This window comes from Orcinus orca, chromosome 5 (genome assembly GCF_937001465.1).
Source record: "Orcinus orca chromosome 5, mOrcOrc1.1, whole genome shotgun sequence".
Taxonomy (NCBI): domain Eukaryota; kingdom Metazoa; phylum Chordata; class Mammalia; order Artiodactyla; family Delphinidae; genus Orcinus; species Orcinus orca.
In genome coordinates this window covers 89,150,232-89,172,597 of record NC_064563.1, presented here as the reverse complement: position 1 = coordinate 89,172,597, position 22,366 = coordinate 89,150,232, and the positions used below count along the sequence as shown (strand labels likewise).

Here is a 22,366-nt window from a genome sequence, read left to right as displayed (position 1 = left end):
ACCAATAAAAATGTGCGAGAACCAATAAGTTCAGTAATGTTGCAGAATGCATGATCAACATACAAAGATTACTTATATTTCTGTACATTCACAATAAACAATCTGATAATAGAAATTTTAAAAAATTTATTTACAATAGCATCAGAAAAGAATAAAATACTTGGGAATAAATTTAACAGAAGTATAAGACACGTACACTGAAAGCTACTAGACATAGTTGAAAGAAATTAAAGGAGACTTAAGTAAATGAAAAGAATCTTATGCTCATGGATTAGAAGACTTAATATTGTTAAGATGGCAGTACTCCCCAAATTAATCTGCAGATTCAGTGCAATGCGTATCAGAATACCAACTGGCATTTTTGTAGAAATTGAGAAGTGGATTCTAAAATTCATATGGAAATGCAAGGTACCCGGAATAGCAAGAACAATCTTGAAAAAGAAGAACAAAGTTGGATGAATTAGTCTGTTAGGTCTGCCATTTAAAAAATGCCATAGACTGAATGGCTTAAACAATAGAAATTTATTTTCTTGGAGTTCTGGAACCCAAAGGCGCCATCGCCAAATACATTGGGAGTTGGGGTTTCAACATATGGATTTGGGGGGGACACAATTCGGACCATAGCAACTTCATTTAACCTTAATTTCCTCCTTAAATCTCTGTCTCCAAGTATAGTCATATTGGGGGTTGGAGCTTCAGCATGTGAATTTGGGGGAATACAATTTGGTTCATAACATTGGAGGACTTACACTTCTTGATTTCAGTGTGTACTACAAATCTGCAGTAATCAAGGCAGTATACCTGGCAAAAGTCTAGACATAGATTAATGGCATAGAATTGAGAATCTAGAAATAAAATCTTAAAATTAATTATCAATCATAAATTGATTTTTGACAAGGTTACCAAAATAATTCAGTGGGGAATAAATAGTCTTTTCACCAAATGGTGCTGGAATAACTTGATATCAACATGCAAAAGAATGAATTTTCACCCCTACTTCATACCATATACAAAAATTAACTCAGAATGGATCATAGACCTAAATGCAAGGTCTAAAAGTATAAAACTCTCAGAAGAAACTGTAGGTATAAATACTCATAACCTTTGGATTAGACAATGGTTTCTTAGATATGACATCAAAAGCTCAAGGGACGAAGGAAAAAAATAGATAAATTGGATTTCATCAAAATTAAAAACTTTGTGTTTGAAGGAGTCCATCAAGAGAGGGAAAAGGCAACTAACTCATGGAGAAGATATCTGCAAGTTATATATCTGATAAGGTATTTGCATCCAGAGTTATATATCTGGAGAGGAAATATGTGCAAGTTAAGAGTATATAAAGAATTCTTACAACTCAACAAGAAAAAGACAAATAACCAATTAAAAAGCGGGCAAAGGATTTGAATTGTAATTTCTCCAAAGAACATATACAAATAACCAAGTGCATGCCGAGATGCTTAGTGTCATTAGCTGTTAGAGAAACGTAAATCAAAACCACAGTGAGATACCACTTCACACCCACTGGGATGGCTAAAATAAAAAGACAGACATTACCTCATGTTGAAGATGTAGGTATTGCTCACGCATTGCTGGTGGCATTGTAAAACTTTGAAAAATTTGAAAAACAGTTTGGTAGTTTCTCAAAATGTTGAATATCGAGCTACCATATGACCCAGCAATTCCATTTCTAGGGCTGTATGCAAGAAAATTGAAAGCATATGTTCACACAAAATCTTGCAGTCAAATATTCATAGCATTATTCATAGTGGCCAAAAATAGAAACATCAACAGATGAAAGTATACATAAAAATATACAAAATGTATATTCATAAAATGGAATATTATTCAGCAATAAAAAGGAGTGAATTACTGATACCTGGTACAACATGGTAAAGCTTGAAGCATTATGCTATGTGAAAGAAGCCAGTCCCAAAGGAACACATATTGTATGATTCTGCTTTTATTAAATGCCCAGAATAGGCAAGTTCATAGAAGTTGAAGATAAATTTGTTGCCAGGGGGAGGGAGGAATGAGGAGTGACTGCTAATGAATTTGGCCACCTTTTGGGGTTGATGAAAATATTCTAAAATTCGTAGTGATAGTTGTACAACTCAGGATATGCTAAATACTACTGAATTGTATGCTTTTAGAAAAGTGAGTTTTATGGTATGTAAATTATAGCTTAGTAAAGCTGTTATTTGTTATTTAAAAATTTTTTTTAAACAGACAGTTATTTCTCTATAGCCATTATTTTGTAAAAACTTTAAAAAAGATTTTTATTTTATATTGGAGTATAGTTGATTGACAATGTTGTGTTAGTTTCCGGTGTACAGCAAAGTGATTTAGTTATACCAATACAAATACATGTATCTATTCTTTCTCAGATTCTTTTCCCATATAGGTTATTACAGAGTATTGAGTAGAGTTTCCTGTGCTATACAGTAGGTGCTTGTTGATTATCTATATTATATATAGTAGTGTGTATCTGTTAATCCCAAACTGTTAATTTATCCCTCCCCACCATCTTTCCCCTTTGATAAACACAAGTTTGTTTTCTAAATCTGTGAATCTGTTTTGTAAGTTCATTTGTATCAGTTTTTAGATTCCACATGTAAGTGATATCATATGGTATTTGTCTTTCTGTGTCTGACTTACCTCACTTAGTATGATAATCTCTAGGTCCATCCATATTGCTGCAAATGGCATTATTTCATTCTTTTTTATGGCTGATTAATATTCCATTATATATAGGTACCACATCTTCTTTATCCCTTCCTCTGTTGATAGCCATTTAGGTTGCTTCCATGTCTTGGCTATTGTAAATCTTGCTGCTATGAACATTGGAGTGCATGTATCTTTTCAAATTTTGGTTTTCCCCGGATATATGCCCAGGATTGGGATTGCTGGATCATATGGTAGCTGTATTTTTAGTTTTTTTAAGGAACATCCATACTGTATGCTTTTAGAAAAGTGAACTTTATGGTATGTAAATTATAGCTCAGTAAAACTGTTACTATTTTAAAAAATGGTTTGGGGGAAGAGTAGAGATTTCCAGCTGATAAGAAAGGCTCCTTCTTTGCAGCAGGAGCTTAAACACCACTGGCAGAAACTTGACCTCCTCTCCTCCCCGCTACCCAGCTCAGCTCCTCACTGGAGTGCACAGCTTTTGCCTAAGGGCTCTTAGGATTGAATGACTTCCAGTTTTTCAGGCAGCTGCTGAGGTCTGGGTCTTTCAAACAGTGCTCTGCTCAGATGCTTTCACTTTGCAGGAGTGCTGGGGCACTCAAGGTGTTCTGGAAGTTGGGAGATGGAGGAGAGAAGTGGGTGGGTGTGGGGGAACTTGCCAAGCACAGACCCTCCTCCCTCCTTAAGGGAACGTTTAAGGCTGGCAGGGCAGCCCCAAGCCCAAGCTCCCCCCACCCCCTTGAGTCTTTCTAGGAGTTTGGGCGCCCAGTCTCCCCATGCCCATGCTCCTAACCTGGGAGATGCTTAGGGCGGTGGGCCCGCGGGTGCCAGGTCCAGCGGTGCATGGCAGCCACCTGGGAGAGCACGGAGCAGATGTGCTAAGGCATGAGCCCCCCGCAGCTCCACTCTGCCCTACCAGGTCGTGCTGCAGGAAGGAGGCTGAAAACTCCAGTGTTGCTCTAGGGACATGGCATGGCTAACCCTGCCCCCAAATACCAATTTTTTTCGAGTACTCTGGGAATCTCCCAGGTGCGTTCTCTCATGCTAACAAGGAACCAAAGACTGTTATGCAGCCTACGTTTGGTTATACCCTAGATCTGAGTGTCCTCTGCAAATCACTTTTGCGCTTACCACACTGGGGTAAGTTGGGATGCATCCTCACGAAAACAAATACCTCCTGGGAAATGATAAAGTTCAGGCTTACAGATGAGCCGGGGAGAAACTGAGATCTGAAATTTAATGAAAAAAGAAAAAAAAAAAAAAGCTCTTTGAAGTGGGAGAAAGAGAGGGAATTCCAGACTTAGTAAGGCCACCATAGCCAAGAAATGTCTTGTATGCTGGCTGGGAGTAAAATCTAACGCTTTTTGAAAAGATCCTCTTGTCACCCGTGTTCTTGATGTGTACACGAGGAGTATCACCATCGTTACTGTAGTTATACCTTTCAGACCTTTGGATTATTTGGTTATCTTTAACATTGAACATGCAACTTTATTTCAAGCGGACACTATACCCTTTTTTAAAAAAAATTTTTTGGCCATGCTGCTCAGCTTGCGGGATCTTAGTTCCCCCACCAGTGATTGAACCCGCAGCCTCGGCAGTGAAAGTGCGGAGTCTTAACCACTGCGCTGCCAGGGAATATCGCTCTACTCTCATTTTAATAAAGAGAACGGTTACCATTTCTGCTCTATACTATGACAAAAATCAACGTTTATGCATATACTCTATGTTAAGTACTATACAGACCTTAATGAAAGTTGAAGGTGAGATCTCAGGTTTAAAACTCTCCTAATTGGAATTTTGAGCACTGTAGAATTCACCCAGAAAAGGAATTAGAAAACAAAATCAACAACAAAGCTACCCTTCCTGTGTTCTAGTAATCTTTGAAGAACAATTCTTTTTAACATGGTAATATGTGTAACAATAATAGTAACTCCCACTTAGGAAGTATTAGGTGCCAGGCATAGTGCTGGGTGCTTGGTGTAGTCTTAGTATTGTCTGTAATTTTATGAGCCTCAGTTGTCTTCTAGTTTTTTAAAGTGATAAAGCCACATTGGTTAGATTCCTTGATCTTTTGTAATACTATTTTTTAAAAGAGAAGGTAAAAACCAAAATTCATAAAATACACAGCCTAACTACAAAATTCTAGAAAACAACACAAGTAACTTGAATAATAAATTTTGTATATATTCAAACTATTTTAGGGAATTTAAGTTCAGAATATTATAATCATGTTTACTTTCAATTAGGGAATTTGAGAGTAAAAGTAAATATGTTACTTTTGCTTGCTGTTTGCGTAATAAAGCCTTAAAGGCATAGCATATTAATCTAGATAAAAGACTATTCCAGTAAGATTGATTAAGACAATAGAGTGATTTTAAATCTGTGTGTGTGTGTGTGTTTTATTTAATTCTCCAGTAAGATAAATCTACAAAAGGGGAAAAAGCTGGAGGCAAATATGGTGCCTTTGAGAAAGAATGCTTTTAAAAGTACATTTTTTTTTCATTCGTAAGGTTCCTCTGATGCGTTGCTTCAGAAAGGACAGTTTATTTCAGGTATTTGAGTTAGCTTACCATAAGTCTTCAATGTTTAGACATGTGTCTAAACTGTCACCATGTCATTCATGCTGTAATTAATAGCACTTCAGCTTAGTTCACAACCTTTGAGTTTAGCACCCTTCTTGCAGATAGCACATTGACTATTTGAGATTTGTGAGGCCAGGAGACTGTGGCAGCTCCATTCTCGGTTACAAACAATTGATGTTTACTGTCTTTTGTAAAGAACCTCTCAGCCCTTCCCCACTCCAGCCCTCCACTTTTGTTTGAGTTTAAGGCCCACCCCCTTCCATGTTTTGTATCAGAGCCAGTCTTCCCGCCTATTTTTGTATGGTCCACAAAGTAGGAGTGGGTTTACATTTATATTTCCTGACAATTATATGAAATTCAAATTTCAATGTCCATTAATAAAATTTTATGGAAACACAGCCATGCTCATTCTTTATGTGTTGTCTGTGGTTGGTTTCACACTACAGAGGCAGAGTTGAGTAGTTGCAACAGAGACTAAATGGACCACAAAGCCTGAAATATTTACTCTGTGGTCTTTTACAGAAACAGTTTTTTAACCTCTGAACAATACTAAACCAAACTCATCTTTTTTTGAAAAAAAAAAAAATGCATACCTGCTAATGTTAGCTTCCTGCTTAATACTCATCACCCTTGGATAAAAATTTTTAATTGTTTATAGAGACTGTATGATCTGGCCCCAGCCCACCACTCCAGCCTCATTAATACTTTTATGTTTCTAGTGATATTATCATATTATTATATTTAGGATTACTCATGCTAATAATACAGGCAGGATGTGTACAGAATGAAATTGTTCTTTTTGTACTATTTTTTCTCTGAGAGATAATGGTGGTATCTCTTGCCAGTACACGGGGGCTACTGGGAAGCTAGCTCTGCATGGAAATTTAAGAGTACATATTGAGAGTAGATGTTTAAATCCGGGACCTAACAGAGCAGAAATCTGCACTCATTTTAAATTCTAAAGCTTAAAGAGACAGAATGGCTTTCAGGCTTATTCCCAAAGGCCAGAAGTAGGAGGCATGTGTCAGAATTAGGGAGGAGGTTATGAGGGGTGTTTTGTCAATGTATACAGACCCATCGTCTTCCAATTTTGATACATGTCACTCCATCTTCTATTTTGGGAATCTCTAGTTGAAGGATGACAGGAGAGTATCCTGTTCCTCAAGTGGGTTGGGGAAAAAAGGATTTGAAACAGTTTACTGATTGTATTAGTATATATAAAGAAAGAATGTGTTGGTCTGAAGGGGGCTTGGCCAGACTTAGGCCAAGAACTTAAGACTTAGGCCAGAAAAGCAAAGTCACAGAGGCAGACTTTGACCACTAGAGAAATGTACAAAGATAGGACAGAGATGAATCGTCAGGCTCCATCAGTGTCACAGTAGTTTTTCCTTTAAAACTGTCTACCTTTGCTCTGACTTCATGCTTATCATGCAGATTTCTGATTACTAGTCTGATTTCCAAGGTATTCAGGTACCTGAATACCTGAATATTCAGGTTCTCCAGGTAGGATGAACGAATTCTGATGATTAGAAAAGATCGTTCCCCTACTATGCATTAGTATATTTACTACGGAGCCTGTACATGCAGCTTGTGAGTGTGGCTGGTTTGAGTCAGCTGATCTGAGTGCATCTCTAGGATGTCAACAGTGCTGAGGCCATTCTGCAAACAGTGGTTAGTTTATCAAGTTAGTGTCACCTTTGAGACCTTTCAGAAGAGTGTCATACAGCTTTTCCCTGCAGACTCCTCAGCCTTATCAAACCTCTTATTACTGCTTATGCCCCTCTCCAATGATTCTTTCTTTTGGAATTACTTGGAAATCTAGACGTTTTCCAGTAGTCCTGTAAATCTAATAAGTACAGTATTCAAACCTACCAGGAAAAAAATGCAGATTGCTAAGTATTTTAGTCACATATTCTATAATAACCTGGCAGTGTAGAGGTATTAGTATTTGTATATTGTTCCCTCTTGTTGACCTTTCTGGTTGGCAGAACTCCTCCACCTATTTTCCCTTGGTCAGTGAAGTATGCCTCCTCCCGCCCAGTCACCCAAGCCAGAAACCTGGTGCATCCTTGTTTCTTACCTCTTCTTTGCCAACATGTCATGTTGGTCATCAAGGCCCTCATCATTTCTAGCTTGAACCGTTACAGTAGCCTCCTACGGATCTCTTTTTAACACTCTAATCTGTCCTTTAGGTCAGGGGTCCCCAACCTGGGGGCCCCAACCCCCTGGGGGGGTTGTTAGGTTCCTGTTAGGAACTGGGCCACACAGCAGGAGGTGAGCGAGCGAAGCTTCATCTGATGCTCCCCATTGCTCACATTAGGTCCCTGGTGCCGAAAAGGTTGGGGACCACTGCTTTAGGTTGTTACCAAAAAAGTAGTCATTTTAAAAGTGGATCTTTTAAAAACGCACTTCTGAACTTGTTGCTTTTCTATGTGTAACTAGTAAGTGGCTTTTTCTATTTAGCGTGGAATACAGGCTCTTCATGACCTGGCTGCTTCCCCCTTCCCCACTGACTCTTTCCTTCTTCTTCTCTGTGTCTTCCTCTCCCCGCCCTCCCGAGTCATGGTGAACTGGCTTGCCAGGCCGCTCCACTTCCCTGCACACTTGCATTTGGTGTACGTGTGTTCATCTTACTTGATATTTCAGCAGCATTTCACACCATGGCACACTCCCTCTATTTTGAAACACCTTCTTCCCTTGATTTCCGTATCATTCTTTCTGAACTTTGCTCTACCTCTACCTCTCTTGTATTTTTCTGTCCTTTTTTCCTCCTCTTCCACTCAGCCTTTGCATGCCAGACTTTCTTTGGGCCCAGTCTTAGGTTCTGTTTTCCCTCTTAAACCTACTGAGCTCAGCTCTGCTCCATATCCAGTGGTTTACTATAAGGGATTTTTATATTTAGCAAAAGTGTATAAAAATCATTTACAGTACAATTAATGTATATTTTTCTCATAGCTATTTGGTTACCATGGTACAGTGAGGATACGTATCTACGGTTTAGGTCAGTAAGACCTGCCATCATATGCCAAGAGCACTGGTTTTCAGGGAGTAAAAGCTAGCCCCATAGTGAGCTCTCTTCAGTTTGAGCGAGTAGTATCCTCCAGTGTTGCTTTGGTCCCTCATTCTGCTGTTGTATAAAATGATTAGATTTTAGCAACCCTACCTCCCCTCAAAAGGTTGATCCTTGCAGTCTATCAAGTAGCGTTTGACATGTCTACACACTTTACCAGACTAGATGAAACAGCTAGGTAGAAATTAGGGCAAGATTTGATTTTTCATTTAGAAGAAAATTTTTCTTCTGGGAAATAAATTAGAACTGGTAGATGAGACTCTCTATAGTGTTTATTATAGTCCAGGTAGGTCGCTGCCACGAAATTATTCTGAATAAAGGAAAAAATATTTCTAAAGGAAAGAATTACTGAGTAATCAACATGTAAACTTTTCAGTGATGAAAGATATGCCGCCTGCTTCTTGGAATTGCTCCACCTGAATAGCTCATTCTTCTTGACATTTCCTGACGTTCCATTTACAGTACTCAAGAGTTGCAATCCTTGATAGTTGTAAAGGGTTAATGCAGGAGTCTGATGGGGATGTGACATTAGTACTGAAGAAGTGGGGTATGAAGAAGCAATGACATGCCAGAATTGAATAGGAAGTATTAGCATGGAGAAGAAAATTTAACCCTTAATATATTTAATTTTAAAAATGAGATTAAAATCATATTGCAATAAGCATTTTACATAATTGAGCATAGGCAAGATATTTTCATTTGCATTTTTTTGTTTCTAATCAGTGTGTAGAACAGAAGAAATTGGGAACTGTCTCTTTAATAAAACCCTGTTTACCTACCCTCTTCTAGTAGGAGTGGCTTAGGAACCTGTAGAGTGAGGTGTAACTTCCAATTCTGCATTCTGAAGGGCAGCCTTGGATAAGAGTGCTGATACTACAAACCAGGAAGTGACAAATCATTTGCCTTAAATTATAGTAGAGCTTGTCTTTTATAAGGAAAACTTCTCATAACAAAACTAGAAGATTGAAGCATGGTTGTCACTAAATGTTTGGAACTCTGCTGCAGATAAAGACTTTGCAGTGTACTTAGAATACAAAGCTTTCTGGGCCAGAAATTGATCTGACTTTTGAGCCTTATCTGATTACTGCTTGATTCCTCTTTATTTTGCTCAAGTGCTCAGCAGGTTGAACGGGGAGCCTTCCTCCCCATTGTTAGCAGGTAGGTGGTCAGCCTTTGTTTAAAATTTAAGTTGTTTTTTAAGGTTCCTTAACCCTGGTTCTGCTGCTGATTATTGAAAGAATTATGAATATCAGTCTGGGTATATGTTTTAATGTTTGAATATTCAGCATGGCTGTAAATAATCATTTTTGTGACTTTGTAGAAAAAGTCATTTTTAACAAATTAGCAAATCTATAAGGTGACAAGTTAAATGAGTTCTATTTTGTTTTCTATTAACCTTATATGTTTAAATTTAATTAACAGATTAAAAGTATATTGAAATTACTCTGCTATTAACTTCCTGATAGTATTTGATAATATATTTAAAACATTTATTGATGTAGTCAAATAAAATTGTATTTTTGTTGTTACTATTTTACTTATAAGTTTCATTTCTTTCACTCTTAGAACGCTGTCTGAGTGTTTAGCTCATTGTTTATCTACTTGCTTTAGTTTGTTTTTGGAATACTTTGATACCTATTATTTCAGAAGACTTTTTATAAAAGGTTACTCTTCCACAAGTATATTGAAATATTGCTTGTTTCTCTTTATAAAGTTAACCATGCATTTATGACACTAAAATTGTTTCAGAGATAACATCTTTGGAATATTGAGCTAATTATTATTATGAGCTAACTGCTATTGTGAAAAAAAAAAAGCCATTCACAAATGGTTCTTCTGGAGTGGGGATCAGAAATGTGTGTGGGTACCTTTAGGATCAAGAACAGTGGTTTCTTTCTCTACCACTAGTGATCCTTTTTTTCTTCTATGGACACTGTGCTTCAAAAGACTTTTTGTCAACCAAATAAGTGGTGTATATTAAATAATAAAATGTTAGAACATTATCGTTTATTAGGGTTACATTATTTCCAATGAGAGTTTCTTATCAGCCTGAGATAACCACTCTAGGTTAATATAATTCAGCTCCGAACGAAGAGGCCTTACATTTTACCTAGCTTGAAAAACTTTATTGTAGGTAACTGTTTGGATATTTTTGACTTTTTGAAATACTGATAGTAACATCTGAAGTTTCAACAACTGCTCTTATGGAATCTTAGTCATCTGGGAACTAGCAGTCTAAAGTGCAGAAATTCTGTTCTTAATATCTTTGAGTTTCCATGAAATGTAATGAAGGTCATCTAGTATAATGTAACAAACAAAGATACCATAGCTACTAGACCAAGAGGAGAAACAGGGAAGAAAAAAGGAAATGTGGTATTTGTCATTGGGAATATCTGCGAGGCATTCAAGGTGTCTGTATGTTTTTGCCCCATAAAATTTCCCTATATTTATCGCTACTATTTACCCACTTAAAATTTTTACTCTGATTAGTCTGATAAATTGATAACTGACTTCAAAACAAATATTGCTTATGTTTTTCATGTATTTTACTCTATATTTTTATGTAGCTTCCCTCTCCCAAATTTTTTTATTTCTCCATTTCCTCTATTTATGTCCTTCCTTCAGCTTAGCTGAAGACACTTCTGCAATGTGAAGCCTTATCTGATCACCCTAAACCACAGTAATATTTCTTTCCTTTAGATTTCTATATCATGTTGATTCTACCAGTTCTTTAGTACATAATAATGATATGGCTTGTCATATTTAACTTTTACTTAAAAGTTTGCAGTGTTTCTTCAACTAAATTATAGTTGTTTGAGAGCAAGTAGGACATCATTTTTATCCGTTTTAGCATCTAGTGCAGTGATACACATGTGGTAGGTTCTAAATAAATATCTGTTGAATGAAAGAGATGTAAAGAATCTTGCCAACAGTTGCTTCAAGTGTTATGCTGCCTCCCTCTACCTTGCTTAATTATGTAATTAACCATCCATAATGTTTCTAAAAATCAGACTGTTAGTTGTCATACTATTATCATTTTTGTTTTCCTTTGTAACACATGCATTTTTTATATTAGATTATTTAACACTGATATGATACCTACAAAGAAAGAACAAGCTGGACTTTATTAAAAATAAATAAAAATAAAAACAAATATTCTGAATTCCAGACTCTTGCATTTTATATTTTAGGAAAATATAATTTAAAATTTACTGATATGTGAGGTTTCAAATATAGTTAAAATATTCAGATACATTATGAATTAAGGGGAGGGATTCTGAACTGACATTTGGTATTCTGAATGGTGATCCAGTCATCCTGGTAGACTGGTTGGATTGCAGAATTTAAATCACAGATTAGTAATTGCCAGAAAGGATGAACAAATTATTTTATAAAAAGAGGGTTTTAAATGTCTTACACCCATTGACAGTAGTTATTATGTTACACACTTTAAAATCATCATCTACCTATTCCCGGTATCAACTATGTCGGATACGTTTTGTTAACCCACTTTTTATAGATACAGAAAACTGATATCTAGAAAGGTGAAATAACTAACAAAACCATACACTAGTAACTGCATAACAGGTCATTTTGACTTCAGAATTCATGTTTTGAATCACTATGTTGTATACTATGTTCTGTTTTCCAATAGTCAGGGTAATCTTTCTGTCATTCTAGAGCTTGACCAGACAGGAAGTCTGGCAGCTGCTTCAGCAGAACTATGGCACTGAGCTAGGCTTAAATGCTGAAGAGATGGAGAACTTGTCCCTGTCGATTGAGGATAATGTGCAGCCAAGGTACTGCAAAGTGTCTTGAAATGTCAAGATTTATTCATCATTAATCAAAGCAGAATTATTTTAGACTTTACTAATTCAGGCTTTCTATTTATTCACCATCCAGTGAAATTTGCCTCTTGCTTCTCTGTAGTGGAATGAGCGAAAGGTGAGGACAGTGAATAGTTTGCTAAATTGGTAAGCAAATACAGGGCAGATGAGGAAATGTTCACTTTGTAACTGTGTCACCTAGGATTTGCTTAAAGCATGGGGTTACTAAACCTTTTTATTAAGGATATGGAGAAGTACCTAGTGAAATCTCTGCACCTATAGATAACAATAAAGAAAAGTAGCTGGAAGATATTTTAAGGGATAGAAAGATAATATGACTTTTCCTCGAGGATACCCTAGCGTAGTACTTGACATGTAGTTGGCACTCAATAAATATTGAATGCATTAATGAAAGGAGCTTATAGCGCTACAGGGAATGCAAATAATTATAATACAGGGTTGGAAATGATAAGGGCCAAAAAGAGCAATAGATAATGTGGGAAAAATTCAGAGTGGAGAGAGATTATTTTTGACTGATGGGAATTCACTTGGAAGAGTGGACATTATTATTAACCTGTACAAATAAAAGTGCTTTTTGTCCAGTGGTGATTGAGGTCAGAGCAATAAAAACAACTAAGGATAATACATGAAAATTCTAGAGCAAACATTATGCTAAGTCAAAGGAGCCAGTCACAAAAGACCACATATCGTATGATTCTATTTATATGAAATAGAGTCCAGAATCAGTAACTCCATAGAGATAGAAAGTAGATGAGCAGTTGCCAGGGACTGGGAGAAAGGGAGTGTGGGGAGTGCAACTGCTGATGGGCACAGGGCTTCTTTGGGGGTGATAAAAATGTTCTAAAATTAAATAGTGGTGATGACTGCACAACTCTGTAAATCACTGTATTGTACACTTTAAATGGGGTGAACTTTATGATATATGAATTATACCTTAATAAAAAATTAGGTAAATTATTTATTTAAAAATTCTGTAGTAAATAAGTCTTAAGGTGGAAATCTTTCAAAGTCTCATGTGTGTACAAAGATTTTATTCTATCTAGATAAGTCTTCTAGTTATACTGATCCTATTTATATTGTGTCAGCTCAGCATTAATATTTTATGGTCTTTTTTACATGGTTACACGTGTATATTTTATTAGTTTTCTGTAAAGTTAAAAATTTCCATTGGACTACTCTCCTTGTAAAGTTTACTAGGCTTGGGACTTCCCTGGATCCTCATTCCCTCTTCTGCTCTTTTTCTCATTCTTCCAATCTCTGAGAGAAGCATATCTACCTCACACCTGTATTTCCTCAGCTCTTCCATCTTCTTTCTTTTCACTTTCAATCTTTCCTTCACTCTCCTTCCTCTTTTTTTCTTCATTTCTCCACAATCCACCTCCATCCTTAAAATCCTCAAGTACAGACACTCAGCTGGTGGTCTTGTCTCCAGGAGCCGTTTTCCTTGTTTAGTTCCCTCAGAGTCCTGCTATTCTGCCCGGCCAGGAGTAACTGAGTAGTAGACCTAAGTATTATTTGGGTGGAGTAGAATAGGCTTTTTTAGCTTTTCTGTCTCTTTGTCAGGATAATATGGATTCACATGTCAGGCAGCCAGTTTGTTTTAGGAGAGCTTTAAGTCTAAACATAGCAATGATTACATGGGAATGCTAATTGCTCAATAAAGTTGAGGTCTGGAAATTAGATCCATTGTGCTGCTTTTATATTTAATACACTTTCCTGTTTTTCCCCCCACTCCCTGAAAGAGGAAAAGAAGGTCCCAAGACATTTATTGTAATCTTGTTCCTATGACCATTTGAAAGCTTTTCCTTTAACCTTAGGAATTCCTGTTCTCAGGAACGAGAAGAACAAGAAGGGAGGCATGGTTTGATGGATGGGCTCTGTGCTCAGACATCAGGAGCTTCCCCTTCCTGGAGTGATGTGCCATCTCAGCTGGTACTGAATCTGAAGGAAGGAGATGAGATCTAGAACTGCCTTCCGGTGTTGCCTGGCATCCAACTCAAACACCTACCCTGCACCTTTCGAAGCTTCTTCATTGTCTGCAACTGCAATTTAAATAAGCAACATTCATTTTATTAGTTGCTGTTACGGCCACTTGTACTTGGTTAATTTCTTAATGGTTTCTGAAGTTTATAAAATCTTATATGAGCATATTTTATTTTCAGCAGTGAAGTCAATTTGCGTGTGATTTAAGAAGATAGCTTTGTTATAAGTAGAAGCTTATTTGTTACATTACAAAAAAAAATTTGTTGTCCAAATGCTTTATAATAGAAAAGGACCTCAGTGAGGAGACTGAATCAGCTGTTTGTGCGGAAGTGACCTTGTTTATGTTTCTATGATGTGTTTCTTACAGAAGTCCAAGAAGAAGCAGCTTGGATGGCTGTGGGGAGAGAGATGAGAAATTATCCAAGCCGATCAGTTTTACCCGTGAATCAATTAGTCGGGTTTCAGAAACAGAGTCAATTGATGTAAATCCACAAAAAGGGGTTAGTATATGATATCCCTTTTAAAATCTGTCTGATACTGCCATGTGTTCATCACAATGGACCTTTTAAAATCTGTCTGATACTGCCATGTGTTCATCACAATGGAAGAGAAAAGAAAAATACAATATACAAAATGTTTAAAAACTTAAGATGTCAGGCTGCTCTTGTATTTTAGGCCAAGAGTTTTAAGCCTGTAAGTTGCAGAGGTTGTATGGGAATAATATGTGGTTCTGTTCAGAGCTGGATATGGTGCAGAGTTACCAGGCAGCTCCCTGAGCATCAGTCTGTAAGGGGGATAGACATCATTAAAAATATAATAAGGTGGAGAAATTCATAGTTAGCAGAATTTTTCCCGTAGTAGGTAGTGTGCGTAGTGGAAAGAATCTGTTTTGAAGGGGAGAGGAGAACTCTGAGCACCATGCTTGAATAACAATAGATGCTTGTTAAGCTGATTACTAAAGCAGGCACATCCAGTTAATTACTGGGCTTCATAGTTAGTTTATTTTTTCAAGTATTATTATAAGCCCTTCAATTTTTTTAAATTTCAGTGAGTTTCTATCACTTGAAGTCATTATTATTACTACTTTTTTTTTTTTTTTTTTTTTTTTTCGGTACGTGGGCCTCTCAGTGTTGTGGCCTCTCCTGTTGCGGAGCACAGGCTCCGGATGTGCAGGCTCAGCGGCCATGGCTCACGGGCCCAGCCGCTCCGCGGCATGTGGGATCTTCCCGGACCGGGGCACGAACCCGCGTCCCCTGCATCGGCAGGCGGACTCTCAACCACTGCGCCACCAGGGAAGCCCTGTTACTACTTTTTATACTCAGTTTGTCCCCTCTGCCAATGGGAGCCCCTTCAGGTTGGCTCCTTTGTCCTTTTGAAATAATCAGTAATCTTTGATGACTTCCTTTCTTTCTGGTACAATAATGTGTCCTAGGCACATTTTGTTTGTATACTTTCTGTCCCAGACTTAGTATCAGCCATTTTTTCTAATGAGGCATAGTTTTAATGAAGAATGGTACTTAGGCCACATTCTGACTGCTAAGAGTGTACAACTTTTGTTCTTCTGATTGGGAATGCAAGTTTGGGGCCAATGCTGAATTTCTTGTTTTAGATCAGAGCATTGGCTTCAAATCCTACCTCTGCCACTTGCTAACTGTATGACCTTAAATAAATTAACTTAATTCCTTAACCTTTCTATGCTTTTGTTTTCTCAACTATAAGATGAGGACACTTACCCCACAGGGTTTTTTAATAAGGACTAAATGAATTAATATATGTGAAAATGCATTGAACAGTCCCTAGCACATATTAAGTATTCAATAACCATAAGCTATTATGATTGAAGGTGAGTCTGTGTGTGGCCAGCAGTGGACTTTTTCTACCTTCTCTCGAGCTCCCAGCATCTGCTGTGAATAAATGTTGGGGAAACATTGAAACAGAATATATTTATGTAGAAGGCCACCAAGTTATAAACTTGTCTCAGGCAATTATCACACACCTATCTCAGTCTGATTTTGTATTGTGGATTTCACGTAAAACTTATTCATCGAGAGACCCTTAGGAACTTACTGCTGGTGTAAGGGAGGTGATTCTGAATGCTAATCCCCTTGTACGTTCTCACTGAGAAGACCAAACCACTCAATTTTGGGGTGGTAACAGGACAGGGGATCTCTTACAGTCCCCTCCTCCTTTTACAAAAGTCTGACTTTGAGGACTGGGTTCTCAGACAATGTCTTCTGTACCTGCTCTTGGGACAGTTAACCTATTGGTCCTTGCTTCTAGTTTTGTCCCTAAAGGAAGTCATATGTTCTCTAAGGAAAGGGAATGGAATGTAGAGGAATAATTTAATGTTTTAAGATTGATTATATATTCATTGATGTTTAGTATAGATGTTTTCAGGTTATGGAATACAAGTAATTTAGAAGTTTGGTCCTTTTTTTCCTTTTGCACTCAAGAGCAGTAAAGTGAGATTCTCAGATATCATGAATATCATATGTCACTTAATTTGTTTCATTTTTACTTCCAACAAAGTTGGAAATAACAAAAAGTTAGAAATAACATTTTTTCCAAGAATAAAATAGGTTTTTCTTAAGTTATAAACTTAATACTCTTTGTAAAAAATCAGGAAATATAGAAAAATATACAAAGAAATAAAAATTGTCCAGATGCTAACCATTCGAAGATAGGGACTGTTACTTTTCCTATAAGTATCTGTCCATGTTCTTTATAATAGGAACTATATCTCAATTAGAAACAACAGGAGTAATATGTGTGGAAAGTTACTCTACTTAGCATCTAAAGAGACCCTGGGTCAGCTAATAAACCTGTTGCTTCGTAGTGTGGAACTCCAAAATAAATCAAGTCTTGATTTTAACAATACTCTCTGATTGAAAAATCAGTCCTCGACTGGGATAGTATAATCCTTTAATAAATTGAGTCCTGGGGCCCGGTTGTTATTCTGCTTTCTGAGCGGCCAATGGAAACTGGTCTCCTCCCTGGAGCTGCTTCTGTTGTTAAGTGCTGCTCAAGGATCTCATGGGGCAGAAAGTTATAGATACACTTTTGCTGTCTTTCATCTGCTTATACACAGACAATGCAAGAAAGTACATTGCTGTGTAGTTTATATTTATCACACTGTTCTATTAAGCCTAATTATAATACTGTTCTACTTGAATACTACTAACATAGCAGTAGCATTCATACTTTAATGCCTAATATTACATTTATTATAGAAATGACATATCTTTTTTAAGCCATTCCCAGAAAGTATGGATAGCAGTATATATTGAATATATTTTAATGCCCAATTCCTTAGTCCCTTAACAGCAAAGCCAACTCTGTTCTTATGGGTTTGCTGTGAAATTAATTTTCCCTTTTAATCTTTTCTCCTTCACTGTACTCTTATGTGACTTTTATCTCTCTTTTTTCTTTCCCTTTCCCCTTTAGTTACTGGTCTTAAGGGATGGGTGAGTTCTCTTCCTTGAGGTGATGGGGCAGGTATTGTCTGGGGAAACTAACTGGGTTTGACTCCTTTCCTTTTCACACCCCAAAGAACTGACTGTTCTATTATTTTTGTCCTTTGTCCCCTTTCTCTTCGACCTAAGTGATTCACATGTTGTTAATTGTCTGTGAGTTCTTTTTTTGTGATGTTCTTCATAAATTTATTGTTCATTAATGTATAAGAAGATGACTTTAGGATAGTCTGTGTTATCTACCAATATTTTTTGGACTGAATTGGAAATGTGATACAAACATAACAATTTTTTCAAAAAGCAATATTTCAAAGTGTCTTTATTATTAAAGATCTCATTGTTTGCTTTTTAGGGGTTAGGGAAAGAGGAACCCCAAAGTGAGAAACAGATCAAAAGTCCTTCACTAACTTCAGAAAAGAGGTTAAGTAGACTGTCATCAAAATCACTGGACTTGAATAAAAATGAATATCTTTCTTTGGACAAAAGCAGTACTTCAGATTCTGTTGATGAAGGTAAAGAATTTCTTATAAATTTTAGTAAAATTTCAGTTACGTCTTTTAATGTTTACTTTTATATTAGATGTGTGCAAATTGAGCATTTGTTTTTTGCAGTAGATACAGTCTCACTCTATAATGAACCAAAAAAGGATGGAAGTTAATAAGAAATAGAGGAAAGGGGCTGCTAAATCTAACCTCTCTCCACTTTTCAGAAGCCTGGAATTTGAAAATCTTCATCACGTTTAGCTTTTAATGTCCCAAGCCTTAAGATGGGGGAGATGAAGCAGTAGCAAGGGAAAAGCAATTTTTTTCTTTTTATCCATGACTCATTTGTAACTGGATGTTGTGCTTCTAATCTCCCTCACTTGTTTTTCTCCTCCTCCGACCTCCTTCCCCTCTGGCAACCACTTGTTTGTTCTCTGTATCTATGACTCTGTTTCTGTTATGTTTGTTCATTGTTTTGTTTTTTAGATTCCACATATAAGTGAAAGCGTACAGTATGTGTCTTTGTCTGACTTATTTCACTAAGCATAATACGCTCTAGGTCCATCTATGTCAAAAACGGCAAGATTTCGTTCTTTTTTTATGGTTGAGTAATATTCCATTGTGTGTGTGTGTGGGTGTGTGTGTGGGTGTGTGTATATATATATATATATGTGTGTGTGTACACACACCCACACACTCACACACACACCCACACACACCACACCTTCTTTATCCATTTATCCATTTACCTTCTTTATCCATTTATCTGTTGATGGGCACTTAGGTTGCTTCCATATCTTGGCTACTGTAAATAATGCTACAGTGAACATAGTGGGGTGCATATATCTTATTGAATTAGTGTTTTCGTTTTCTTCAGATAAATACCCAGGAGTGGAATTGCTGGATTGTATGGCAGTTCTATTTTTAATTTTTTGAGGAACCTACATACTATTTTCCATAGTAACTGCACCAGTTTACATTCCCACCAACAGTGCACAAGGGTTCCCTTTTCTCCACATCCTCCCCAGTACTTGTCATTTGCTGTCTTTTTGATGACAGCCATTCTGACAGGTGTGGGGTGGTACCTCATTGTAGTTTTGGTTTGCATTTCCCTGATGATTAGTGATGTTGAGCATCTTTTCATGTGCCAGTTGGCCATCTGTATGTCTTCTTTGGAAAAATGTCTATTCAGGTCCTCTACTCATTTCATTTTTTAATCAGGTGGTTTTCAGTTGTTGAGTTGTATGAGTTCTTTGTATATTTTGGATATTAACCCCTTATCAGATATATCGTTTGCAAATGTCATCTCCCATTCTAGTCAGCCTTTTCATTTAGATTATAGTTTCTTTCACTGTGCAAAAGCTTTTTAGTTTGATCTAGTCCCATTTATTTATTTTTGCTTTTATTTATCTTGCCAGAGGTGACATACACAAAAAAATACTGCTAAGAAAGCTGTCAAAGAATATACTGCTTATGTTTTCTTCTAGAAGTTTTATGGTTTCAGGTCTTACATTCGAGTCTTTAATACCATTTGAGTTTAAAAAAATCATAATAAAAATCTTCATGGTGTAACACTATAATTTTACTACTTTCCTTAACCACAAAAAAAAAAAAAGAGAAAGAGAGAGAGATTCAAAAGTAGAGAATATAATAAAAATAAAAAGCAGTTGCTTAAGGGAAACTTTATAGCAAATCATATTCTCTTTACTTTCTCTTAAGTTAGAACCAATAACCTAGGGCTTGTCATGCTTATCAAATGGGCATTTCAAGGAATTTTTTTCTTTTTAGCTGTAAGATTATTGACACTGAAGTCAGTGAAGTGAGGAGACAATGGGAAAGTTCTAGGGTAGTGACTACTTTCAAATTTCAAGAACGGAGTAATGCCAGTGGAGTTTTGCTATACCTGCTTTTGTACCAGCATGTTATATTAATATTCCTGCCAGAATATTGGTGATGGGGATGTTGTAGTGGTTTGGATCTGTCTGGCATGATTGTATTTGCTAGTCCACTTACTGTTCGGCTTAGACCTGGTTTGGGAGCCCCTGAAGGCTGTTTACTAAATCCATGAAGACTAAAACTAGATCCAAGGCAAATCGAAATCAAATCCAAATCACGTCCAAATCTAAGATCAAATCCAAATCCAAAACAAAACCAAGACCAAATCCTTGAAAACCAAATCCAAATCAGATTCAACCTTGGTTTGGAAACACTGAAGCATCTCTGATGAAAACTAAACCCACGCTCTTAAAAATGTAAATAAAAATAAACAAGTCCCTAAAATATCATAGAATGCATTAAGAAGACAGTTGATGTGTTCTTTTGAAAAGATAGTTGACAGGAAGTTTTTTTTATTAAAGGGTCAAGCACCAGGAATGACTAGACTCTCTTGGTGTCTTTACCATTCATGCTTGGGTACGCAGCCCTGTGAATTAGTTATCCCCTGCCTGCTTGAACCTCTAACTGTAGGAAGATCTACTCTGGCACCCAGTGGCCAGACACGTAAGTGACAGCAAAACGGGGATTTTTTTTTTCCCCCCTTCTTTCTCACCTGCTCTTTTATAAGAATGGTCCTTTAAAAAAAATGCCTTACTTTCTTTATTGAGTTCCTATAAAATTAACATTAATGATTAAAGGGTAACATTAAAACTCACATAAGCTGTGTCTTTATCTAGAAATAAACAAAGAATAATAGTGTTGTAGTTTCTGTATTGCATGTGAGCCCTAATCACCCATTTTTAGAAAATGGAAGATAAAAAAAATTGTGTGTCCTTAGTTACTCAGTTAAACTCCAAATTACCTAATTTTCTTGCATACCTACCTAATACATTTTTCACACATCCTCAAAATACTATCAACATCTGGTTTAAGTTTTATTCATGTCCAGGTCCTTTTCATACTTATGTCTCAATTTTCCCACGATTTCCACTGGCCACTTTCAAACTTATATGCTTGAAATAGTATTTCTTCTTTATTGGAAATAGTAACCTGCTACTAAGTTGAGCAGTGTTCCTTTCCCCATTTAAAATGCCACCTGCTAGCTTAATAAATTTCCAGCAATATTATTGGTGATGTTATTTAGGTAGGAAGCTTTAAAGTACCATGAATTTAATAAATAAATAATCCCAGGGACTTCCTTGGTGGTCCAGCGGTTAAGACTCCACGCTCACAATGCCAGGGTCCGGGTTCGATCCCTGGTCAGGGAACTTGATCCCGCATGCATGCCGCAACTAAAGATCGTGCACGTCGCAACAAAGATTCCACATGCCGCAACTAAGACCCGGCACAGCCAAATAAATAAATATTAAAAAAAATAATCCCAGGTGGAAATAGTTTATTTCATATCCTTACTTCCTCAAACACATTTACATACAAAAAGTATTATTGTTAATTTCCAGCAGCAATACCACAGATTATGTTTTATCAGTCATGATATAGAACATTTTATCGAATAATGGAGTTTAAATGAAATATGAAGATATTGTGTTGAAATATTTATATAAGTGTAATTTATGTCCTTCTTAAATGTGAACAGGAAACTTACTTTTGGAAAATTATAGTTCCAGGACTCCTTAGAGAAATGGCTGCTTCTAGGGCCCAGTTAGGGAATATACAAAATGAACCTGGAACATCTTGTAGTGCCAGAATATAAAGAAGTGCTTGAAAAAGAAAAAAAGAGGCATGTCGAAAGGACATAGGAGTCAACCTGAAAGAGCTTCTAATGGCCAAACAAAAAAAAAGTGAGCAGCAAAATAAATAATGATAATACTGCATTATAACCTAAAGTATAAAATAATTATTCATAAGTCCATACTGATACCAATGATTGAATAAATATATAAATGGGGGAGCAAGCACGAGTCTTCCTTACAGAGTTCCAAATAATATATGTAGATACTCCCCCTTCCAGGAGGTGGAGCTTAATTCTCCTCCCCTTGAGTATGGGCGGAACTTAGTGACTCATTTCTAATAAATAGAATGTGGAAAGAGGAAAATAATACTTTTGAAGTGGAGAAGCCTGCCAGACACCACCAAGTGATCAAGGTTAACATCACCATAAGTCATGCGGATATGTGTACACCCTGAGTTTGAAGAGAAGGGTACTTCATCTCTGTGGTATTCTTCCCCAAAATCCAAACCCCAGTCTAATCATGAAAAAAACCCACCTCAGATGAACCCTAATTGAGGGACATTCTATATAATACCTGACCTGTACTTTTCAGATGTATAAGGGCACTGAAAAACAAGG

At 36.7% G+C, this 22,366-nt stretch overlaps 1 protein-coding gene across 2 annotated transcripts in view; it reads left to right on the top strand.

Annotated features, from left to right (window-relative positions):
• GRAMD1C (GRAM domain containing 1C) overlaps positions 1-22,366 on the top strand; it is an 80,822-nt gene that overhangs the window by 37,103 nt on the left and 21,353 nt on the right. Inside the window, exons 1-4 of one of the 2 annotated variants that reach the window (XM_004272048.3) lie at positions 9,186-9,495; positions 12,019-12,137; positions 14,536-14,668; positions 17,991-18,150. In XM_004272048.3, coding sequence (XP_004272096.1) covers positions 12,094-12,137; positions 14,536-14,668; positions 17,991-18,150 — 337 coding nt within the window. In that variant the 5' untranslated portion in view covers positions 9,186-9,495; positions 12,019-12,093. Of the gene's footprint in view, positions 1-9,185; positions 9,496-12,018; positions 12,138-14,535; positions 14,669-17,990; positions 18,151-22,366 lie in introns of those variants that run through there. The other variant, XM_033432132.2, reaches the window with a different exon arrangement.